Source organism: Anabrus simplex, chromosome 7, assembly GCF_040414725.1.
Source record: "Anabrus simplex isolate iqAnaSimp1 chromosome 7, ASM4041472v1, whole genome shotgun sequence".
In the NCBI taxonomy this organism is placed as follows: domain Eukaryota; kingdom Metazoa; phylum Arthropoda; class Insecta; order Orthoptera; family Tettigoniidae; genus Anabrus; species Anabrus simplex.
This window is the reverse complement of record NC_090271.1, coordinates 214182160-214209044: the sequence shown is the minus strand read 5'-3', so window position 1 is coordinate 214209044 and position 26885 is coordinate 214182160. Positions and strand designations below refer to the sequence as shown.

At 38.8% G+C, this 26885-nt stretch overlaps 1 protein-coding gene across 1 annotated transcript in view; it reads right to left on the bottom strand.

Moving 5' to 3' along the window:
• The window catches only part of LOC136877477 (calpain-B), a 287052-nt gene that overhangs the window by 19250 nt on the left and 240917 nt on the right, over positions 1–26885 (bottom strand). Inside the window, exon 9 of the mRNA XM_067151555.2 lies at positions 17699–17862. Coding sequence (XP_067007656.2) covers positions 17699–17862 — 164 coding nt within the window. The remainder of the gene's footprint in view (positions 1–17698; positions 17863–26885) is intronic.

Here is a 26885-nt window from a genome sequence, read left to right as displayed (position 1 = left end):
ATGGTACTACCTAATAGTCCTAAATTTAATACCTTCCTTTCTTTCACATTTATTTTTAACTACGACAAAAAGAGCTTCGTGATCATTAATACCATCTATTCGGTTTCTCTATAGAGCTCATCTGGTTTTATCAGAACCACATCCAAAGTATTCTTCCCTTTAGTTGGTTCCATCACTTTCTGAATCAGATGCCCTTCCCATATTAACTTATGTGCCATTTGTTGTTCATGCTTCCTGTTGTTCACATTACCTTCCCAATTGACATTTGGTAAATTGAGATCACCAGCTACAATCACGTTCCTTTCCTTATCATTTCCCACATAGCTGATTATCTTATCAAATAATTCTGAATCAGCGTCAGCACTACCCTTTCCCAGTCTGTACACTCCAAAGATATCAAGTTGCCTATTATCTTTAGACATGAGCCTTACACCCAGAATTTCATATTTTTCATCCTTAAATTTTCGTAGCTTACAAATTCTCCTTACACCAGAATGAATACTCCCCCTCTTACCATTCCTATCCTATCTCTACGATACACACTCCAGTTCCGTGAGAATATTTCTGCATCCATTATATAATTTCTCAGCCATGATTCAAATCCTATTACAATATCTGGTAAGTATATATCTATTAAATTACTTAATTCGATTCCTTTGTTTACAATGCTTCTACAATTGAGCACTAACATTTTTATGTCATCCCTACTTGATTTCCAGTTCCCTGTTTGCTTAACACCGCTCCCTAGGCCACCCTATTAACCTGAATGTACCTGCCTCTAACCCTTCTAAACAAGTTTCCTAACTTATATGTAATACCAATATAATGGTCCGTTATTGGACATTATAAATTTTCCAGCTAACTCATTCTTGGTTCCCTGCATTTCGCCCTCATATGCTAAGTTAGGCTCGTCAGTTGGGACTTAGCACACCACCCAAGACGCAAGGCTAGTGCATACCGTGGTATTATAAATTGGTATTATAAATTTACTCATTCAGGACAAATATTTTAGGTTCCCTATGGAAATCAACATCTACATAACTTATATGTACCACTGCGGTCTAAGTGAAGGCCATCTGAGTGCAGATCCCTGTCTCCTACCCACCCATTAGGATCTAGAAATCTCACTCCCAGCTTCCCACATACCCACTCCATAGTCTCATTTAAATCCCCAATCACCTTCCAGTCAGTATCCCTTCTACACTGTATTCCTCTGATAACAATCTCCGCTTCCTTAAAGTTCATCCGTGCTGCATTTACCAGATCCCACACATCCTCAACTATGTTAGTACTTATACCTGCTTGCCTTACGTTGTTAGTACCAACGTAAAACACTACCACCTTCTCCTTTCCCTCTTCCTTCTCTTCTACTTTCCTCAACATCTGTCTCAACCTAATTCCTGGATAACACTCTACCCTGGTTCCCTTTCCTCCACACACTTTCCCCACATGTCTAACAATGGAATCCCCCTTGATCAGAGCCTCAACCCGACACACCTCATTTGAACACCTCCCCTCCTCGTCAGCCCTATCTTCTCTCACTGCTGCAGCAACTACTTCCTCCTCCCTTTTCTCCCTCCCATGACCCTGTTCCACCTGGCTTTTCCTTTCCACTACACTACATTTCCCTTTCCTACCTTTTCCCTTCCTCCTACTTCCACACATATCAGCAACAGTTCCCTGTTCCTCATCTTCCCTCGGTTGTTCTAACTGCAGTGACTCGTACCGATTTCTCACAGACACCTGCCCTGAATTCTGATCCTGAACAGAGCCCTTAGCCTGCAATCTCCTTCCCCTTAAAACATTAGACCACCTGTCTGCTACAATTTCCCCATTTCCTTCCCATCCCTCCTTTACACCTAATGTATCCTGTACATTATTTGAAGGAGGCCTACTTTCTGTCCTGTCCTCTGAGAGAATCCTAATTATCTCCCTCAAACTCTCCAACTCCTCTCTCATACTCCTTAATGCCCACAGTTCCTACACTTGCACTGCGTAGCCATTATTCATGGAATAATAGAAAGAAAAGGAAAAATAAAATAACTGATTCTGTGCAAATAAAAATGAAAGGAAAGAAATATTGTCTAGGATAGTTCACAAAGATCACACAACAACAAGGTAATTACTATAAGCTACTACTACACTACAATACTACTTAGTTGTACAATTTTTTTTTTCTACAACACCCTAACAGAATGAAAATTGCTGTTAATTACTGAAAACCGAAAGTAATACACGAGAATTAGGTCTACACAATTCTAAACTGCAGTTAAGTCTACCCTAATTACTGCAACAAATTCTAGTAAGAGAGTTAATACAGATACAACAGACACTATAGATACTACGGATACTATACTACACAAATATTTCTCAATAATAGAATAAACACACTAATTTATAATAAGATACCTACTATTACACTGCAATTATTTTAAACTATGTTCAGATGTATCCTAATTTTAATACAACAGGTTATTACTAAGCACAAACTGAAATGGAAATTATAATTAAAGTTTGAAATTTGCAAGACTACTAAAAATAACAGAATAAGCGCTCTAATTTCTAATAAGTCACTACAATACACTACAACAGTTTAAAAACTACGTTCAGATGTATCCTAATTACAATAGGTTATTATTAAGCACAAATAGAAATGAAAATTTCAATTAGGCCCAAAGTTTGAAATTTGCAAGAACTACCGTACTCAAGGATTACAAACAAAGTTAAACGCATAGACAGAAGATTATTTCTTTAGTATTACTTTATCCTACTATGCTCTAATAGAAATGAAACCTTGCGTTTGGTTAAATGCTTAAGTATCAAAAGGATTGCCGTACACAAAGAAAAACACGAATATAACAGGCAAGATACTATCTAATATACCTTACCTTCACTACAGTTCTCAACTGAAATGTGGTTATGTGATTATTACAGCTGGTGGATTACTATTATTTTCCCTACTCCACGGGACGGAGAATAAAAGTGTCCTTAATTAGGCCTACTGAAAAATACGAGGTTGTCCACAATAATTTCTTAAAAATATTTCTGTCAAAACTACTTCTACTCCAGGGACTTGAATTGCAATTACTGGTATATATGAACTTTATTATTATTAGCTAACCACTCATAAATACTGAAAGATCGAGGGAGCGAAATATAAATTACGGATACCGGTACTTTAACTACCTACTCAGAACTACAAATGATTTGAATACCAGATCAGCTGATTTTTATTTAAAATTTACTTGACTAGGCTACACTATTTTATACACCCTTTGTTCATGACTTAGCCAACAATGCAATATTTGAATATGAAGAGTGACATAATCAATAACAATACAACGACTGTTAACTATTACCATATAATCTCTTTAACTTCTTTTTAAATGGAAGTTTACAGGCGTATCATATTTAATGTAATATATTAATACTTTCGCGATAATTTGAATGAAAATCTATACGAAATACCGGAGAAGTTTCGGCGTAAGTTACGATACTATTCCTTATGATAATCTGCCTTTGTAAGTATTATACCAATGAACCTACAGATATTTAAAAATATTTTTAAAGTTAATATTATTACCAAAGTACTTCCTAAACCTAAGTTTGAAACAAGGTACACCTAGCTAGCCTACTTAACCTAGGAAACGTAATTTACTGAAGACCAACTGAATTACTTGTTATAAATTTAAATAAATATCACTACTCCCAATTTCTACCAACAAACACTAAACACCACTATATAAATAGCACTAAATGAAACATATATTCACAAAATTAAGCTATTTTAATAGGTTTTAACTACTTTATGACTACAATAATGCAAGAGCTCTCTCATCAGCCAACCGTTCTCAAGCGCATCCAACAATGGAATCCAAGGTATTATATACAAACAAAACAAAGTACATTTTATGTCACAAAACATGTTTCACACAATGTCTGCCCAGAAATGGGCAACAGAAATTCCCTCTTCAGTGGCTTGAATCAAGTTTGAAGTGTACAACAAACAGGGCAGGACTGACAGTCATGCAGGTGTTGGGTAGTTTGTTGCTCCCCACAATCGCAGAAGTCTGACTGATCTTTCAAATAACCCCATTTTTTTAGGTTATCCTTGGATTTACCTACTCCACTCCTCAAACGATTCAGTGCCTTCCAGGTTGTCCATTCCATACGATAACCAGGGGGTGGAGATTCAGAAAGCACCGTCCAATCAGAGAGATGCTCCATTTTTGCTCGCCACATATCACAACATGCTGTTCTTATTGGTTTATACAGAGCCTTGGAGACATTGAGGAAACTTTTCCTGGACTTCCGTCTTCTGGGTGGAGGTCGATGTCCACATAATGGGTGGTTGCTTGTGAGATCCATCTTCGACCTCTCTTGCCTTGCAAACACTTCTTGCCAAATGTCGGTAGGAGAAATACCAGCCAAGCAGTAGAGTTTGTCAGTGGGAGTGGGTTTCAGACACCCAGTTGCTATTCTACATGTTTCATTAAGGGCTGCATCCACCCGCTTCATGTGGGCTGACCTGAACCAGACAGGACATGCATACTCAGCTGCAGAGAAACTCAGAGCAAGAGCTGAGGTTCTTAACAAAGTTGGATGGGCTCCCCATTTGCTTGAGCCAAGTTTGCGGAGGATGTTATTTCAGGCTGAGACTTTCTGTCCAGAGTTAACACAGTGTTTCTTGTATGTTAGGGTCCGGTCTAAGGTGACACCCAGGTACCTTGGTGTAAAACAATGCTTCAGTTGCTTACCCTCCCACGTCATGCACAGCTGTTGTACTGTATAATTAGCGATTTATACGAAATAAACAACCTCTTTATTGACAGTCGCCATTACATCCAAAGCATAAACAACAATCATCTTCTCTCTGATCTTACAACACACACATCGATCTCCTGTATATCGATAGTACACTACATCACTCCCTTTTTTCTTTTTTTTTTTTTTTTACTTTAAATCGTAGTCTGACAAAAATCCTGGGGGTTTCCTCTCCCGTTGACTTCGTCTCGGTCCCGATTCTTGACTTCCTTCTTCTTCTTTCTTCTCTGGTTGATATTCTTCTTCTTCTTCTTCTTCTTCTGGTTCCTCTGGTTGCTCTTTCACACTCTCTGACTCGTCCTCAGACAACAGCTCATGAAAAGGCCGGAAGAAGGTAGAGTTGCGAGTTATTTGTCTACCATCCGAAGTCTCTACTGTCACAGCGTTGCCATTCTTCTTGACGACTTTCAAGGGTGTGGGTCCAAATGTAGTTGAAAATTTGTTTACTTTGGGGTTACGCATCAAAACCTTGTCGCCCTCTGATAATTTATTTTCTCTGGCCCCACGTCTAATGTCCGCGTATTCTCCCTTTTTAAACTTTTGAATAAGGTCTCGTTCCACCACCTCCTCTAATATTTTTTCTGTCTTGTATGGGGCCAGACCGGGAATTTTGTCCCTCAATTTTCTGTTAAAAAATAACTCCGCCAGACTAACTCCTGTAGTCTGGTGCTCATGGTTCCGGTACATCAGTAGGTACTTGTTTAGCTCTAACTCCCAATCTAATTTCATGGCATTGGCAATCTGTAGTCGTTGAGTTATCCCTGGGTTCAGTCTTTCCACTGTGCCATTTGCTTGTGGGTGTAACGGGGTAACTCTGTGGTGATGAATTCCACACTGTTGCAGGTAATTTTCCGTCTCTGCGCTAACGAAGTTCGTGCCGTTATCTGTTGAGAGAACCTCAGGATACCCGTATCTTGCAAAAATACCATCTAGGGCCTTTATTATGCTTTTAGAGTCAGTACTACTTAGTCTTGTTACTTCCATGAAATGGCTAAAATAATCTATCACGATCAATAGTTGTACCCCATTAGGGAAAGGACCCAAAATATCAGCAGCTATTCGTTCCCAAGGCTTTTTAGGAATTACTGTCGGAGATATTTTTTCGGGTTTCTCGGGTTTACTGGTAATCTGACAACCCAGACATGTTCTCACTGTCCGTTCCGCTGCTTTGTCCATTCCAGGCCACCATACTTTAGATCTGAGTCTGTTTTTCATTTCCAAAATTCCCAGATGACCCTCGTGTGCCAAACTAAGGACCCTAGTTTGTAAACTTTTCGGAATTACCAACTTGGTTTCTTTCAGTAATATATTGTCCATGACGCATAATTGTGACATCATCGCCCGAAATGGAAGGAGGTCAACGTCATTACGATCCCAACACCCTGTTAGTAAATGTGACCGGACCTTTTTTAGAGTGGGATCAATTTTTGAAGCTTCCTCTATTTCTTCCAAAGATAATACAACTGGTGCCAAATACGTAGCCAAATTCATCAGATAATTGTCCTTCTCGGCTTCACCGATTGAATTCTCACTTAACCGTGATAAAGGATCTGCTATGTTATTTTTTCCCTTTACATACTTAACCTGGAAGTCAAAAGATTGGAGTCTCAGAAGCCAACGTTCAATTCTCGCGCAGGGTTTTGATCTAGGCCCAAAAATTACCTCTAGTGGTTTATGGTCCGTATACAGGCAAAACTGCTTACCCGTCAGGAAAATCCTTAGACGCTCACATGCCCAGACAATCCCAAGTGCTTCTTTCTCCGTCTGAGAGTACCGTTGTTCGACATCCGACAGGCTGCGACTAACGTAGCAAATTATGCGTGGGATCCCTTCATTGTTCCGTTGTATCAGCACCGCACCAAGTCCCTTTGGGCCAGCGTCTGCCATCACTATCGTTTCGTCCTTGGGGTTGAAATATCCTAAAACTGAACTAGATGTAAGTACTTTTTTTATTTTATTAAAAGCTTCTTGGTGTACTTGTTTCCATACAAACTGTGCAGATTTATGTGTAAGCTGTCGCAGTGGTTCTGTCATGGTTGATATGTTCGGAATAAATCTACTTACATAGTTCAGTAGGCCTAGAAAACCTCTCAGCTCAGACACATTTTGTGGTCTTCTGCAATTCTTCAGAGCCGCCACTCTGTCTTCGGTAGGCCTAATGCCATTAGCTGATATTATGTGACCCAAGAACTTAATTGAAGTTTTACCATATTCACACTTTTCCTCATTCAGTTCAATACCGTGCTCGCGAAAAACTTCAAGAACCTTTTTTAATCTTGAATCATGTATTTCTTTAGTTTCCCCATACACCAGAATGTCATCAATAAATACGTAAACTCCTTTAGGAATCTTGTTCCTTATCAGATGCTCCATTATCTTTTGGAACTCAGGAGCTGCCCGATTCAAACCAAACATTAGCCGTTTGAACCTATATAAGCCTAAATGTGTGCTAAATGTGGTAATCTCCCGTGAGTCTGGATGCAGCTCCACATGGTGAAAAGCTGACCTAACATCCAACTTTGAAAAGTACTTGCTTTCACTAATTTCAGGGTGTAGGTCTTCCATGGTTGGTAGTGGATGACTAGCCTTTAGTACAGCTTTATTTGCCATTCGCATATCGACACACAATCTAACGCTGTCACCTTTTGGAATTGGTACAAGAGGGGAAACCCATCTTGACGGTCCTTCAACCTTTTCAATGATGTCATTTTGCTCCAGCTCAAGGATACATTCTGCTATTTTTTGTTTTAATGCCAATGGCACCCTCCGCAGAGGTTGAATAACTGGTGGGACTTTCGGATCGATTGGTAATTTAAGCTGAAAATTCTTTATTTTGCCCACCCTCGATGTGTCACAAACCACCGTCTGGTTAACGTGCTCAGAAATTTGTAATATTCCTAGTTTTGTAGCCGAGGAACGTCCCAAAATAGGTGGTCCCCTACCTTTAATAACTACAACAGTGGTACTAATTTTTCTATTGGAATGCGTTATGTCCGCCTCGAACTCTCCTAAAATATCCAACGGATCGGTTCTACCATAAGTGAAAAGTCTTTTCGAACTATTTAGTAATTTTACTTTATCGGTTACCTGCTTCCTTTCAAATTCCTTCCAAGTTCCTTGGTCAATAACATCGCAAGTAGATCCTGAGTCAATAATAAAAACGAAGGGTACCCCTGACAATAGGCAAGTGGTCTTCCCCGTTGTCTCCCTTTTTTTTTTTCGTCATTTGTAAGAAAGGTGTAGTCTAAATCACTACTACATCCAGGGCCGACTTCATATTTGACGTTGCCCACGTAAGAAATTTCGTCATCAACATTTGACTCCCCCGATTCTAACGTATATGTCCTTTTTGTTCTACAACACTTCCGATAGTGCCCCGTTAAATTACAAGCCTGGCAAACTTTGTTTCTTGCAGGGCACTGGGGGTCACTTGCTAAGTGATTTGTTTCCCCGCAGCAATAACATTTCCTTTCTCCTCTATTTTGATAACTATTATAACTAGTTTTCGGCGGAGCACCAGTGTTTTTGCCACTATTGGAAATAGTTCTTTGTGAAATCCCATATTTCTTCCTATTCGACATACTATACACCTCTTGCTCAGAACCGTCGTCCTTACTAAAATGTGATGTCTGTATATTTATCATTTCGTGAGCCCGTCCAATGTCAACCAAATCGTCTACTGTGACAGAGGATTTTTCCAATATTCTCTTTCTGACTTCAGCTGATTTACAACCCTCTACGAACTGGTCACATATAAACATGTCCTCTAATTCTTTTTTTGTTGTGGTATCTTTAAAATCACATTTGACAACTTGTTGACGCAACCTAGATATAAAGGCGTCAGATGTTTCACTAACATCCTGTTTCATAGACTTCATAATGTGCCGCTCAAACAGCGGATTGCTTTTCGGTAAAAAATGTTTATCTAACAATTCTAAAGTATATTCATGCACAGCTTTACCTGTAGGAATAGTGTTGTGTTCAGGGATGGAATAAAATATGTCTTGCAAGCCTTCTCCACCCGAATGTAGGTAAATTGCCTGTTTTCTAGCAGAATCTGTTATTCCTTTTGCGGCAATATATAGTTCGACCGAACGTTTCCATTTTTTCCATCTAGAAGCAAGGCTGGTGACATCTCCATTTACATCGAAAATTGGTATAGGGCTAGTGCTGCTTCTTTCCATTTTAATATCTTCTGAAGGTTTAGTTTACGGATTTAACCAATGGATTTTACCGACTGCGCCAATGTACTGTATAATTAGCGATTTATACGAAATAAACAACCTCTTTATTGACAGTCGCCATTACATCCAAAGCATAAACAACAATCATCTTCTCTCTGATCTTACACCACACACATCGATCTCCTGTATATCGATAGTACACTACAGCTGTCTAGTAGCTTCTCGATTTTGAAGATGAAATGCACACACCTGGGTCTTAGTCAGGTTTTGCAGTAGCTGGTTCTTCTGATAGTACACTGAAAGTTCTTTAAGTGCATTTGAGAGCTGCATTTCAGTGATCTGAAAGTTGTCGCACTCGACCGCTAAAGACAGGTCATCGGCATAAATGAAGCTTCTTGTATAGGAAGGCCTTGATTGGTCATTCGTGTAGACATTAAAGAGGATTGGCGAGAGGACACTGCCCTGGGCAAGTCCATTCCGTTGATCCGTCCACCTACTGTACTTTCCTTGAAACTCAAAGAACTGGCGATTCTGCAGGAGAGTTTCAACAATCGTCATGAAACCATAGTCTCTGGTGAAGTTATAGAGCTTGGTGATCAAAGTTCTATGATGCACTGTGTTGCACGCTGCTGTAAGGTCAACGAATACCACTCCTGTGATGTTACGTCTTTCAAACCCATCCCCTATGTGCTGAGTTAAACCGAGCACCTGTGAAGTGCAGTTCCTTCCAGATCTAAAGCCTGAGTAGATGTTGATCTACTTTAGATGTGATGCGCTCAAGTAGGATCCTCTCAAATATCTTATATAGGTGACAAAGTAATGATATTTGCCTGTGGCTCTTAGGATCTAATGGATCCTTACCTGGTTTCAAAATAGTCATCACTCTAGACTGCCTCCACACCTTAGGTATCTGTTTACTCTGCAGGCAATTGTTTAGAAAATCAACAACCCACTTCCTTGCTCTGGAACCAAAATGTCTTATTTGTTCCACTCTCATATCATCCAGACCTGTAGCCTTGCCATTTTTGGATTTCTTTATGGCTTTCTCTAGTTCCTCTAGGGTGATATTATTGGTGAGGTTGCTAGACTCCTTGTCTATTCGGCATTCTATTTTAACTCTATTCATGTAACTCCCTATTTTTCCATTGAGCAAAAGTTGATGAGCACTGGCATCTGGAGACAAATTAACATGTACAGGGGCTTTTGTGAAGTCATTATTAAGTCTCTCTAAGAGTCGCCAGGCTTTCTAACTACTAGATATCCAATGATTTAGTTTATCTTCCGCTAACATTGTTGTCAGCTCTAGACCTTTCTGCACAGTCTGTTCGCCAAAGGGATTCGTCTTGAATAGATCAATGTATTCAGCCAGCAGAGCCGAGGAATGTTGATTGAGACCAGGAACATAATTCATTCGACAACCTCTGGGAATTGACTGTGTGAAGCTCTTGTTCACTGCATCTACAAACAGGTCATAGTCAGTCATAGAAATACCTATATCAGATACAGCATCTTCCAGATATGCAGTGAACTTGTTCCAGTCTGCTTTCTTAAAATTATATCGCCTGTGCGGAAAAGTACGCTCATGGGACGTACCATAGCAAATACCTGTCACGATGGATCTGTGCTGTGTGTGAGGTATAGGGGTGCCAATGTTCTTTATACACTGCTGTGCAATTCCTTCGCTAACAAAGATTAGATCAGGGTTATAACCTTGTTACCAACGTCCACTGTTAAAAGAAGGAGGAAGTGTAACAGTAGCATCTGGTGGTCTCAGCCCATTCCAGCACAGCCTCTCCATTTTCATTCTCATGATCATATCCCCAGGCGTTGCTTTGGCTGTTAAAGTCACCAGTTACAAAGTGGATGGCTTGATTGTCAAAATTTCTTGGTTTCTGGAAATGGAATGCAGAATTTGGTGGTTTATATAAAGAATAAATATAAATATATATATAAATATAAATGCAATGATTTAACTCAACTGTAAGGAGTTCCATGTCAGCACAGTCAGATATATCAGTGGATAGGACCGCTGTACCAAGTTTGACAAATATTGCACTTCCATGCTGTTGGCTTGGTCTTTCTACCACTAAACGCATGCCAGAAATTCTTGGTCTGCTCTGATTAATGTCTCGATGGGTTTCTTGTACACAAAGTACATCACAGCCATGTTTCTTACATAAATTCTGCAACAGTTCTTCTTTTACAAGGGACATTCCTTCAATGTTTATGGACATAATCGACAACTGTGGTATTGAAAAGGACCTTTTAAGAATCATCTTTCAACACTTCTGGAATGGAAGAATTAGCTGGTAGATATGTGCACTCTCTACCGTTTCCAGGGAGCACCATCAGTCATAGTCTGTTTAATCAACTTAACTGCACAATTTATTCTGTGCTTCCACTTGAACAGTGTTCTTTGTAAGAAATGCTTCAATTAGTCTACACAAGTTTGGAGGAATTTCAGGTTGTCGAACAAATCGTTTGATATGTTCATGTCTGATAGAGTCAAATGCTTTTGTGATGTCTAAAAAAATTATGCAACAATCCTTTTGTTATGTTTTGCATCCTCCAGGCAACCATTCATGAGGGAAGCATTGACATGAGTTCCGGGTAATGGCACGAAGCCACGCTGGTGAGGACTTAGCGAGACATATGAATGCAGTCTCATATCTAGGACTCGTTCAGTTATTCTCCTAATCACCATATATATGGTAATAGGTCTCCATTCTTTAATATCATTTATGTCTCCACCCTTATGTATTAAAATTGTTCTGGCCATTCTGAATTTTGTAGGTACCTAGGAAAAATGAAGCATCATGTTGATGAGTAACGTCAGAAATTTAGTAACGTTGAGGTGCTGTAATACACGAACTGTAATATGATCTGGGCCTGGTGAAGTGTCAACTTTCATGTTGCATAATGCCTTATGGACATCATCTACTGAAATATTACCATCAGCAGGTAATCCAGTGCTTTTTTCCATAAGAGAAAGAGGAAAATTGTTATTTCAGTACAAAAACTCCTTTCAAAATGTTCCAAAATTGTAGTTATTGGAATTTTACAAGAATGGGCCTTAGTAGTTTAATCCAAAATTTTGCGAGGAATTTTCTGCCTCAGATTATAGAAATGATATTGGGCTACCTTATAGGCATAACGTTCTCTGTTTTCTTCTCTCATTGCCTTTTAGACCTCCGCTGTGGGTTTCTAGAGGTTTCATGGTCATATTTATGATTATTTTGTAAATTTCTGCTTTTGTAATATCTAATAGCAGGATGTTGAGGGCCAAGTAATTAGTTTAGCTGATCTGCAAAGAACTGCATAAGCTCAGAAGTACAAGATATCAGCTGATCAGCATCACCATTTTGCATAATGTTTTGAAATCCTATCCTTCCAACTCTTCATAGGATTAATATTTTCATTTTCATGATCAGCGACCATTGGGGTTTCTTCTGTCAATTGTAAGCTTTCCCCAACATTCATGTTACCAGCATATTGTGTTATGATTTTATTTCTCCTTTTTTCAAGGTGAGCTTTGCCTATGTGAATATTCATTCCTAACATCAACTTAAAATATTTGTTACAGATAGGGCATGGAATTTTGTCACCAGACTGTGAATCAACGTTGGGCATTTTAATTCAGTATGTTTATTTTAATGCGGCAGGAGATGAAAGTTATTTCTTTTTCATAGAATTACTAAGGAAGGTATCAGAGCTGTAAGTATTCTTAGCGCTGGATCAATGATATTTTTGTAAAGACGAGATAGATGGATGTGGTGAATATTGAAAAGAAAAAAACATTGTAAATCTAATTTATATGAGATATGTGGAGTACACATATGGGTAGATATACCCAATCCATATGATGATATAAGATGTAACTAATGCGAATTCCGCCAGATGGTAGTGTGTTATTACGTCCAAGATTTGGTAACGTTTAAATTAGTCTGCCTAGAGAAGAACTATGTGCAATCAATGCCAAGCAAGAAAATGAAGATGGCTGTTGACTTTGGCACTCACTTAACAATTAAATGAAGAATCTCTTAACAGGAATATCGCTTAAAACACTACTACTTACAGTATGTAGAACACATTCTTGTATCCTAATTTTGATTAAATGGCATTAGGGAAGTCATAATTATGTGATAAGCATTAGTAAGCACCACATATGATATCAAGTTTTGGAACTAATTCATAGCCTTCTAGATAAGAACATAGCAATAATTGTGTAGGCCTAGTATTCAGAATATCTAAATGCAATAAGTGAGATATAAATGTTAAATGTAAAAGATTGTACCTTCAGATGGTGTATCATCCATCAAAATCCAACTAGTAGGTACAGAGAAAAATGTTCAGAAAATCACTAAAATTGACTGGTTTCCAGGAACAAGTTCAAAATATGAACTTGGTCCTGAGAGTGTTAATATGTTCACTGAGGATTCAACTGAGGTAGTAAAGATGAATGGGCAAAGGATTTATTGCATTAGATTGGTAGATGACATTGAAGTCATAGCTGACTCTGAGAAAGAAATGAACAAGATGTTTGAGAAATTATCAAAGGCCTTAATTCACTGGAGTCGAACATTAATATAAAGATCTCAAAAGCACTAGTAGTTAACAAAACTGCCAAAGCACTGAATGCTACATAATTACTGGAAACTCATGAATAGAACTAAAACCAATCTTACTGTTATAGTGTCATTACAGAAGAAAACAGGAGTATCTAGGAAGCAAAAGAAGAATTGCCCTAGCAAAGAAAGCATTCACAGAGAGAAGGGATTTGTTGACCAGCAGGCACAGGGATATGGAACTGGGAAAAGTATTTGTAGAAACCTCTCTCTGGAGCTCTTTATTATAAGGTTCTTATTATATGAACATTGGGGAATACCCCTCTTTCAAGACAATGCAAGGCCCCCATACTGCTGTTCAAATGCTAGCATTTATCCAGTCTTTTGGCTGGCAGCATTTCAACCACCCTCCCTACAACACCAACCTTGTAAGAGTAATTACCACCTCTTCCTGCCCCTGAAGAAGTTCCTTGGTGGAAAATGTTTTAACACCGATGGCTAAGTGAAAAGAACAATTCAGAAATGGTTTTCGTTGCAGGTGGCAGACTTCTATAAAAATTTGTCCCCTGCTATGACAAATATTTGAATAGCATGGAAATTATGTGGAAAAGAATCTGAAAGTATGTAGAAAGGAATAAAGGAATTAACCAATAATATAGGCCTATAGTGGTTCTTAACTATTGGCAAATGGTCATTTAAAATATAGCCTCTGTAAATTGCAGTGCTTGAATGCAGTGGCGGCTGGTGGTATCTGAAGCTGGGTGTTGCACCAAAGTTTTCAATGGTGCAATTTTAAATGAGAATCTTACAGAAATAACAAGAATCCCTAGTATCCGTATGTAATGAACTGCATTCCTATTAAAACTGAAATATAGCCAGCAATTAAAACACAAGAAATAATAGGCTATTTATACAGTATAACTACAGTTATTCTTACCTCACTTGAATTGAAAATTTGCCCTCCTGTTTTTCATTGATGCAAACTTGTCAGTCACCCGTTGATTGAAGTCTGCGATTTCCATCACCAGATCTCTTTCTATAGAAAGCATTGCCAAGGCTGACAATCTTTCCTGGGTCATAGAGTTCCTTAAGAGTTTTTATCCTATTCAAAGTAGAAAAACATCTTTCTACTTCAACAGATGTCATACGGATTGTAAGAATTAATTTCAACAGTTTCAAGCACTCACTGAACGTTTTCTCTAGGTTGTTGGTTATTTTATTATAAACTCTGCTAGACTAACAGCACCCGAAAATGATCTGAATTCTTGTGCTAAATAGATGGACGATAGTTCATGGCGTAGTTTTAGTTTGTCCAAAAATGTATACACTGAACACACTGTCTGTAAGGTACCTTCAGAGAACTTAGAACAGTACAAGGAGAACTTCTCTGGAAGAAGCAATGATGAAGCTACAAGATGACCTGAGAAGCTAAAACGGTTTTTAGCCTGGGAAATTATCACATTGCACACTTCCTTTGCTTCTCTTTCCCATTCAGTCTTGTCCAATTTCTTTTTCTTCACTGAGTAATCGGTAGGTTCATTACCGCTCGTGAGGTCAATTTCTTCTCGGATCTTGGAGATGTTTACTTCAAATGCTGAAACGGCCTTATGTGCAGAACCCGCATCAGTGTCTCCATGTTGTAGCTAGTGGCATAACTTTACAGAAGAATTCCAGCCAAAAATTGAAACTACAACTGTAAAGAACTTTTTTATGACCAAGAGCCTGACAAGTTGTAGTTTCACTCATTACAGAGTTGCCTTCCAATATCTGATTCATACACTCAATAAGATCTTCCTTGCAGTCATAAACTGTATTTACGCATCGTGATTGAAAATTCCACCAAGTAGGGCAAGCCCGTGGCAAACATTTCCTCACTACCTCGTCAAGTATCACGGTCCGCTGTGGGCTGTTGGATAAGAATGCACAAATTCCTTGCAAACTTGAAAAAAATATTTTCACATTGCGGTTGATTGATGCCGCCTTGCTCATTACAAGATTAACTTGATGGGCATAGCAATCCACATATTCTGCGCTGGGATAGGATATTTTTACAATAGCTTGTACCCCACCAGAGGAACCAGCCATAATGGATGCCCTGTCATATCTCTGTGCAATTAACTTTCGGGGAGTTTCATTTACTTTGTGCTTCTTTAATTCTTCCAATAAACACGCAGCTAATATATGTGCGTCATGTTTTGCAGGAGAGAGGAAACTCCAGAACCTTTCTATTGGTTTGCCTCTTACTACATAACGGTACACAACAGCCATCTGGAATATATTGGAAATGTCACTGGTTTCATCTGCTATAATAGCTAAAAATTCTGATTCCCTTATTTGTTTTGATATTTCTTCCTGGAATACCTCCAACATAATTTTCAAAAGTTCATTTTGAATAGTTTTGGATGTTCCTTTGAAAACAGTTGCCTTTTCCAAATGACCTTTTAGCATGGCATCCAATTCAGTGCTAAAATTAATTAGTCCTCTGAAAACACCTGGGTTTGATGATGATTCAGTTTCTTCGTGCCCCCTTAAGGCCAGTTCAAAAGAACCGCAGAAACGAATACAGTTTATTAAAATATTTAACACATATCTGTTATGCCTAACTTCTTCGTTATACTCCGCAATTTTCCTTCTATACGCACTATCGAGTTGTGCAGCTACGTTGACAGTTCTAAAAAGTGTCAGTCTTAAACAGATTTGAATGTGAACAGCTGAAGATTCATGTTTCTTTACTTTGGTTCTTAAATGGTTTATGTCCGTAACTCCTACTTTGGTCCACGTGGGTTCCCCACCAAACAACAAGCATGGGGAGCAGAATAACACATTTTTAAGTTCGCAACCACATAACCAATCACTATTTGTATAAATATCCCTTTTAAACACCCTCCTAAACTGTCGATTTCCAGTATTAATATTCTGCACAATATTTAAGTCTGGTAATGGTCTTCCGAGTGTCTTTACGGTAAGTTTCTCCTCATCAGAAAGCTGGAAAATCTCTCCAACTTGTAAATTACTTACAGTATTCATTTTCACTCACACTCCGCTACACATGAGATTACACCTTGAAAAGTTAATATTTCAAACCAAACATTCAGTTAAAACAAAGTACTATTACACCCACAGGTGACCGTTAATGCCATGACACGACACCAACAAATAGTCAAACTAAACTACACTAACACCGGCAGCTTTGTGACGAACTCTTGCTCACAATCTAGAATCCATCAGTTATAATAATAATGCACAGAAAAACTATCTACAACCAAAACACTCAATCACCTGAAAACACACCAAGACCTACACGTGATAAATGTGAACATAACGTCTACAGTAACACCAACAACTCCATGTCGCAAATCACAATAGTCCAGCCGTTTATCAAAAATCAACATGTGACAATGTTGCCAAAAAGCTCGTTTTACGGTTGACAAAAGTATAACATGAAGTTATACTGATGAGAAAACGTTTCCTCCGAAAGTATATCCTCAAAACAAATTTTGCGATTTAAAAAATGGTCATGATTGCCCATGAAATACAAATGTTGGCAATATTGTGAATGGTGTGGTACAGCTTACCCTAGTGGCGTGGAGAAGAAATTACCGTTGCGAGAGGAGAGAAAGCAGGGATGAAGTCATCTCTGCAGAGTGGTGCAATCTAACGGGGACATTTGAAATTGTTTTTCGTTAGGGGACTTGCTGTTCTCGTGCAACTCCCTAGGATCGATACTGGCGGGCTTGCTACCTGATGCTATACATTGTATACAAGCTTAGGCTCGTCCCTGCTGAAACTAAATAGCGGCGCGCTGTGTGCTAGGGAGTTTGGCGTAGGAAAGTCAACACCCTGAGTTTGATTTGAAGACGGCGGAGTTTAATGGTCCGTTATGAAGCATTAGTACATCGAACGACAAAAGATGGTTGGTTTTAACACATTTTACAGTACATTTAGGTTTATTAAACTGCAAAATAGGAAGAAAAGACGACCAATGAAGCGTAAAATTCTTGGGAGTTGTGTAACCCTGCAACAATACCATGCACCGCCCTTGCTTGAATGAGAGTGTGAGTACCAGTGATAGTAACCCTAGAATTAAATTACCATCATGTATAAATCATGAAAGGTAATACTTACATGGTAACATACAAATCCTATTGAGAGAACCTCCACTCCCATCATCTTTTGTGATCTCCTGTTCTTCTGCATAAGAGCTATGACCACTGTACATTTGTTTTCGTCATCATCCTCATCAATTTCTTCCAATGTGATCTGGTATTGTGGGTTGTGGGAGAATGTTTCTGTGAGAAAATGCCACTAATATTTACAATTCCAACAAAATTAGAGGACAATTATGATATAAATGAGTAAAAACAGTAAGCCTATCTATAAAGTAATTGGAAATTCTAAATGGACAATTAATGTATCTTATGAATAAAAGTTACACTTTCCAGGTTTTATATGGCATTCGAATGGAGTTAAAACCTTACAAACCATACTGAGTGCAGTTGTAGCTTGGAGTTGTACTTTGATGTCTATGGATCTGCGTACTCTTGAGAAAGCTACATACAACTGTCCAAAACACTGGAATGGGGAAATCTATCCCACTTTAAAATTTATCCTGGTGACTGATTCATTGTAACAGAGATGGTTAAATTTCGGGGAAATTGCCTGAATTTAAGAACAAATGGTGTACCCGGATTCACAGGTGCTAAATTTATTCTTTGTATAAAACACTTCCTTCATGAAGCTCAGTCCTGAATTTTTGCATAAATTATATATTTTTTTAGCTTCCGTAGATTCAATCTTGTTCCATTGCACAAAACAGCTTTATTAAATTCATTAACATCATCGCACATTACGGAGGCAATGCTAACGTACGTTATGTGGTTACCTATTGTGACTGTTCACAACGTCACCTATGGTATGTCAGGATATCCAGGAGATGGAATATGCCGTTTTCCGCGTCATTCTACGATAAAAACTGCCCAAGTTAGAATTTTTCCACCCGCACCAGGACTCGATGTGCAGTATCCAGAGTCGCGCAACCCAGCTCTAGTTGCTGGTAATTAGCAGCAAGGCAGTGCAAGAGCGCTTGTACTCAAAGTTTTCTCACTCCAACCGTGAGCGAGATGAAAAGAGACGCGTTATCACGTGACAAAGAATCTAGGTCACTAGCTGAGCCCAGAGAGTATATCCAACGTGAAAACTAACATTATACCCTGTTATACTCTGTTTTCCTCGCTCATTCACCACTGCCAACTTATCGCATTCAGCTGTTTTATTTCTGTTAATTTTTATAAATCGCAAAATACCCAATGGATAATTAAGCGCAAACATTCATTTGAATCAGGGAATTTTACGCATAATTATGAGACCGAGAAGTGCTCTACTTAACTGACAGAGCGGTAACTACGCTGTAAACAAGGGCGCGTCTTAATGACCAACAGATGTTGGACCCTAACCGTGACAGCGAACACAAGGAATCCCCTGTGCTCATCATCATTCACCCCCAGAGACAAAAGGACGCCTTTGAGATTGCTTGAGAATCTACGAAGCTATCTCAAAAACATTCACTCAGTGGAAATGAGAATGCAAGAGCTACAATTTGATATCCTGTTCGTCACTATACGTTGCGTATTAACGGACCAACGTGTGAGAAAGGGTTGCATTTTTTCCCCCACCCTCAGCATTCGGGTCTCTAGCGTAGCTCGCCTATATATTCAAGAGCTGAGAGGAAGACACTATCCAGTGCATTTCAGTGCAACGCCAGTACGGTAGTATTTCATCGTGGTTTGTGTGTGAGTCGTTTGTGAAGAAATAATCTTGTAATTTGAGCAGTGTAATGCAGTGATTTATTAAAGTCTGTGAATATATGTGGAAATAATCACCCTCTGAGTGAGATGTTAGCGTGTACAGTGTGCCGCTAATTAATAAAATAGGAACGGTACGAAACCACAATAACCGATGTCCGTGTGTAGAAGAGGTCGTACATCGAGCCTCCTATGTATCTAAGCTAATACGGCTCAGTTAACATATATAGGGACGTAATTAGCGAAGTGTGTGGAGCGAGCGGGCTTGATATAAATGTGAATTACCAAGAAAGTCAGTGAACGGCTCATTGTCGACCCAATTGAGGACAATGCCACGTTAAAGTAATCCGTAGTGCAGTTGAGAGCTCAACTTACAGCTAAGTGCAATAGAACAGGCCTGAACTAGTATCATGAAATACAAGAATGCTAATACATTAGTGGCCTAACCACTGTCGTTTCTAGGGAAACTAGTGAAATTTCTGGGCCTATAATAGCTGCCTACAAGAAGATTAGATAAATGAGAAGGGATTAATGTCGGGTTTCTGGGACATTACCGACATCGTGTTGGAATGCTCGTGCTAATGAGTATATCCAACCATATATTCAAATTGTGATGTGTAATAAACTAACGCATTCACATGAGATAACTTCCCCTCATTTACATGTCTGTGAGAACGTCGACATCCAGCTGAATGCCAGAGTTTTGCCTGTGTACCGGAGTGAACGAGACATCTAGCTGTGTGCCCGAATTTTGCCTGGTAGCCGAGAACGTCTGGAACATCGCTGTCATGTGTGTGACCTGCCAGGAAGTCATCATGGGTCTTTGCATCGCTGATGACGTGATGGAAGCTGAGTAAACCATGGTTGCCTCCCTGTAAAGCTGTGAACGTGGTATCCAGAAGGCTGAGTACATTTCCAAGTATTTATATCTTTGAAGGTCGTGTCCCATTGTAAATATGTAGATTTTTCACTTAGATGTAACGTAGACTGCAAGCACGCCATTTCAGAGGGATAATAATAATAATTTCATTTTTATTTCGGTCTTTTATAGAATACTTTCATCATGGTTTTGGGATGACCATATTTTACCTCCATCCTTGTATAAGGGTTCGATAATGCATGACGTAATTATAAGGACCTTGGCTTAATTAAGTGTGAAGCGTTGTCAAGTAGAGAGGGCTTAAATATTCTGTAAAAGTGACTCCAGTTATCTTTCCATAGCATATACGAGTCATCAAGATTTTTTCAGTAATTCTTTTTTTTTGGTGCGCTTCACCTGGTAGAGATCCCTCCTAATTAGTAACTAAGGCACCTGGAACAAGGCATCGAGACAGTGGGTATCTTACATCGTTAATTAATTAGTTCGCGAATGCACAAGTTAATTTGGACCCTGGTGGCAGGAGATCATCATTAAATCTGCATCGTGGTCAATGTACCGAGAGGAAACGAGATAGCTGGACAGGCTGTAGCCATAATATATATTGTGAAATGAAAATGTGAAGTTCCCGTGGAATCTGTTATTAAGATACGTGATATGGATATCGCGATATGAATGTGCCGAGTACGGCTGAATATAAAGCCGGGATTTGTTGTGATGCCATTGTGGGCAGTATTGAAAGAAGTGAATAGATTATTTGCCGTGAAATAACTGTCTGGGAAGTGCTTGGCAGGCCGCCCCTTGAAAGTGTGTCATGGACAGCTAACAGCTGGAGTTTTATGAGCCCCTTTTAACGGGGGAGTGAAGGCGTTTTCTTCAGTGAAATAGAACACATACAAGTGGCGAGTTTCTTTCCTTTCGGCACAGAGATTACGTGAGTTAATTTAAATAGAGCCAACGTCGCAGAGATCCCAAATGAGCATTAAAGGAAGGATCCCTCCAATTTCTTTCTTAATTACTTATAGCGTACAGGGAATTCCAGATTAGATATACCCCATCTCAGAAGATCTTGGATTCGTTCCAGGAGACAGTGAAAGTTTATGTTCACTGTTACCAACAGCGGGTGGCTTGTACCATCTGTGACTCATTGTGTGTGTGTGAAATGTATATATTCTTGTCCATTTATTTGTTTATGATGTCTGGTACTGAAGTCGCTAAGTGCTTGTCTATAGGTAGCAACGTTGTGTAAATAATGTCCTGATATATGTATTGATAAAATTCCTAATGAAATGAGCGTGTTTATTATACTGCATATTTGGCAACGTTTAACTTAAGGAATTGTTGTAACGCAACTTTCAAAGGATTGGGAGTGTAAATTGTCTATTTCAGTTCATTTGATTCTAGCAAACTTATATCATAATTTGATGCAGATTGAATATATTAATTCTTGGCAGGTAAACAGATTTACAGCGGGGTGTGTCCATACTGATTAAATATGTGTGTGATTTAATGTAAGTGTAGAGTGAAATAATTTGAGAGGAAGCGCCCCTCTAAATCTGAGATAGTGTAAATAACCCAAAAGGGAACGCCTTCTTAAGTTTGAATATTTAAACGTATAATGAAGTGTAGAAAAAGACTACCGAACATTTAAATGTCAAACAAACAAAAACCCCATGGCACTACAGCCCTTAAAGGGCCTTGGCCTACCAAGCGACCGCTGCTCAGCCCGAAGGCCTGCAGATTACGAGGTGTCGTGTGGTCAGCACGACGAATCCTCTCGGCCGTTATTCTTGGCTTTCGAGACCGGGGCTGCTATCTCACCGTCAGATAGCTCCTCAATTCTAATCACGTAGGCTGAGTGGACCTCAAACCAGCCCTCAGGTCCAGGTAAAAATCCCTGACCTGGCCGGGAATCGAACCCGGGGCCTCTGGGTAAGAGGCAGGCACGCTACCCCTACACCGCGGGGCCGGCCATTTAAATGTCAAGATCACCCAAATTACTGTATGTAAGGTGTTTGTATGGCATACCCATGTAAATAATGTGTTTCACTAGTATAAGTAAAAATTTGTTATACAAGATATTGTCTCTCTTCTCATTAGTAATGAAATGGTATTCCTCTCATAATTAACTTTTCCCCCTAGTATAGAGACTATTACTAAAGAACTTACCGCCCCATCGGACAGTCTACAGACCCGAAAATGCGATACCGACTCGGCTAGCGAATTATTCTAGTAGGGGAGGGTGAGGCTTCGACAAACGGGGCTGAGTTCGAGGCTGACCGATGGTGATCCATTCTAACGTCATATTTATGAACAATGGTAACTGGTTCAGGTACTGATGCCTTGGAACGGTGCACTATCAAACTGCTGTATTCAGAACCTATTGGTTAATGATGTTAACTTGTTTGTTTCTTGGGCAAAAAACTGCTATGTTGGAAACATTGTACTCTGACTTGGTTGAAAAGAAGAATCAATTGAACCTCATGCAATATTTTTTGAAATACTGTTGTTGAATCTCAATAGTGCCATTTGGCCTAGTTCACTATTTCTGAGGTTTAGAAGCCATTCAGTGAAGTTAAATCTTAATTTTGGGCCATAAAGTAGAATATGTAAAACTTGACTGGATAAAACCTGTTCTATAACAGTGAGGAATTACTGCTGTCTTATTCACAGAGACGCACACACGAAATGCTGTCAGTTGTGTACACTATCTTATTTACAAATTAGAAACACATTATACACGCACATTGTACATGCACATTTATGAACCACCATTTTGAACAAACACTTGACTGCTACATTAGCAGGTCAACCGATTACCAACACAACAAAATCACAACATAAGTTCACACACTTGACTAAAGACTTTCACTAACAAGTCAACTAACAACTCAACTCCAACTCCCAAGGCTGTCTCTTTATATATCTTGCCTGGCCAGGCTTCTAGAAAAGTATGACACAACATGTTTTCTAATCAATATAAGAAAATATTTCCACCTAATCGATACTTTTATTTTTATTTTGCCTTTGGCAATTTATTTCACTAAGAATAACAGGACATGTTTTGATTGCTTTGCGATCATCATCAGCTGCATAGAAAAAAGCTGAGATAAAACAGCATAAAGCAATCACATAGTTAAATCTTTGTTGACTTTAAAAACTAATGTTAGTAAAGGACGTATGGGTTGGAGGGGGGTGGGGGTGACGGTTGTTACAAGGAAGTTAAACTTAAAATGAATTAAAAATACTATCTATGAGCTAAAATGTCTTTGGTATAATTTTAGGTCCTGAAGGCTTAATAAAATCACTTGTTCTTTAAAAACTAAAAAATTTTTTTGTGTTGTGATCCTGAAGAAATGTGTTTTGCTGAAATATGCTTCTTCTTTACTTGACTTCTAGTTTACTTCCTCGTCCCTTTGTCAGAAGTCGCAAGTGGTCGCTAGCCGAATATCGTCAGAGGCCATCTGCAACTTACTCTGCACACTGAATATTGACCTTTCAGCTCATCCACGATGTCTGCGCCTCCCTTTGTCAACAATGTTAAAATTTTGTCAAGTTATTATCTCCAATTTCTGTTGCTCACCCGAGTCCTCGTCAATTTTTTCATCAGAATGAAGGCTGGACAAAAGTAACACAGAAATGTATGACAGCAATACACCAGTTTTTGAAAATCTGAACATGCTGATGTACTGTGGCCTATCTTTCACATTGAGAAATGAAGGTGAAATGTCTTTCTTCATTTTTTTTTTTTTTTTTTCAGTGTTCTGACTGTAGTGCTCCTCTTTTCAAGAAGATCCTTAGCCAGCAGCAAAGATGTGAAATAGTTGTCCATTGTGATGTTTCTTCCTGCGTTCAATATGGGAGCAACAATACACTTTGCAATGCTATTTGCACTGTTGTCAACTTTGTAAGGGCCTAGAGGCTACCGATCTGCATTCTAAGTTGGTGGTATAGAACATGCGTGCATCTACCATGGCATAAACTTTTATGCGATTTGTAGCTGGCTTATTTGCTGTATATTGTCGGAAGGTACACTGACTTTTTTGTAACATTACTCTTTTGTCAGAAATCATTTCATTTCAATATAGGCACCTGAGCCAAGGCTCATTCCTTTAGATCCTTTCCAGTTCTTGCATCATATATTCCTGATGTGGGACCCATACACTGAAACTGTATTGTTGTTGTTGTTGTTGTTATTATGATCATCAGAATAGCTGCTGTTCTTCTCTCACGCATTTATCCAACTCCCTGTCGGGTAGGGTAATAGATCAGCAGCCTTCCTTTCTGTCAATTCTTTTGCCACCCTTCACCAAATACTTCCAGCACATCAACAAATTTTTCTCCTTTATTTGGTTTACTTTCTGTATGGTATCCATCTTCTCCATGGTCTACTGTTTCATCTCCTTCTGTTCAATAACCATTTGAGCATTGCTCTTGGAATTCTTGTTTCTTTCATCATTTTGACATGGTCATACCATAGTAGCCTGTTTCTCACTATTCTAGCCTGTCCTGTATCCCTGTGTTTATTATGTGAAACTTTCTTGTTTTTCATAGCATGCTTTGCAGAAACTTCATTTCAGTTCCCTGTATTTTGCTTTCTTCTCTGGCAGTTGTAACCCATGTTTCTGCTTCATATCTTAAAACTGGAAAGAAAAAAAAAAGGGGTATTGTTTGCACCTCTTTTCATTGTCATAGTACTTGTTCATTCCACACTAGGTCTCTCACATTTATGTAGAATTTTCTTGCACATTGTAACCTGGTGCCGACCTCCTTAGTTATTGATTCATCCTGTAACAGTATGCTTCCCGGATTTTAAGTTTTCTACCCCTTCTAATGGCTCATTACATAATTTTACCGCTTATCTTCCATACTCATGCCATTACCTATTTTTATACCCCATTCTTTGATTACTTCACTCCAGGCATCCTGCCCACTCTGTGTCTGTTGTCCACTCTCACTCCATATCACAATATAATCTGCAAATTCTTGCTCTTTATTTTCATGCTACCGGGCGAGTTGGCCATGTGTTTTAGGGGCACGCAGCTATGAGCTTGCATCCGGAAGATAGTGGGTTCGAACCCCACTGTCAGCAGCCCTGAAGATGGTTTTCCATGGTTTCCCATCTTCACACCAAGCAAATGCTGGGGCTGTATTTAATTACAGCCACAGCAACTCCCTTCCCACTCCTAGCCCTTTTCTATCCTATCGTTGCCATAAGACCTATCTGTGTTGGTACGACATAAATTAACTTCTTGAAACATATACATAGGTAAAAGAAATAAAAATGTAAGAAAGTGTGATTTGATAGAATCTGAATTATGTTTTTTCAAGAACGAGACATGTTAATCTAATTTAATTAATTTGCTATTTTTCAGGTGTAATCTACTGTATATTGTTTTCTTTGCCAGGTATTTTTCAAAAATGTTACTTTATCAAAAATTAGTTTTGACATACTAATATACCTAACAGTTATAGATTAAATTAGTTGAAACAGAAATGAAATGGTTTCCATTTTAACAAATGACCAAATTAACAAACTTACAAAACATTCATTAGAAGGTTTTATTCTTCTCATGAAAATAACATGTTTAGCTTAACTCAATTTAGAACACTGAAATATTCTCAATATTTATTTCCAAAACAAACAAAATATCCTGTGCATTTTTTATTTGTAGAATAATCTTGATGAAAAAATGCAAAACAACAAGAAAACAGGCAATTGATCATCACCTGATAATGATCATCTTCACAACAGAACATGGGTCATTAACTATTGTTTATTTTTATCTTGTGGACAAACACTTAATGTTGAATAAATAGCTTATTGTCCGGCTCCATGGCTAAATGGTTAGCGTGCTGACCTCTGGTCAGAGGGGTCCCAGGTTCGATTCCCAGCAGGGTTGGGAATTTTAACCATCATTGGTTAATTTCGCTGGCATGGGGGCTGGGTGTATGTGTTGTCTTCATCATCATTTCATCCTCATCATGACGCGCATATCGCTTACGGGCGTCAGATTGAAAGACCTGCATCTGGCTAGCCGAACATGTGCTCGGACACTCCTGGCATTAAAAGCCATATGTAATTCCATTCCAATAGCTTACTTACTACAACATGCACTAATGGCACCATCAATAATAAGTTGAGTGGAAGGACTATTCAGTTATACAAACAACAGTCAAGAATTTTTCTTTCTTACAACGTTATGCCCATCTCCATCCTCCAAAATTCTCTTCATCTGGGCACTGAATATTTTCCCCAATACTTCAGTCCACAATTAATTTTCTCAGCAAAATTATGGTTGTTGATGACATTTTTGAACTGGAGTCGATTATGAAAAATATTCTGTGGGATGCCAATTTCCTGGAGGTTTTATAAATTTCACTAAGTTAGTCGTTCTTAACTTTCATTGAGAGAGCAAGGTTGAGAATCCTCTTGATGAGCCTGTCATTGTTCATTCTGAGAATGTGGTCATAGGACTCCTTTTCCTCAATATTTGCCTGTCCTGTTTCTCTATGTCTTTAATAAGTGGTCTGCCTCCAGTGATCAAGGTTTCCGAGGCATATAGTTCTTCAGGTTTGATAACCGAGCTGTAAATTTTGTGTTCATGGATATTGATTTTTTGTTATATCTGTT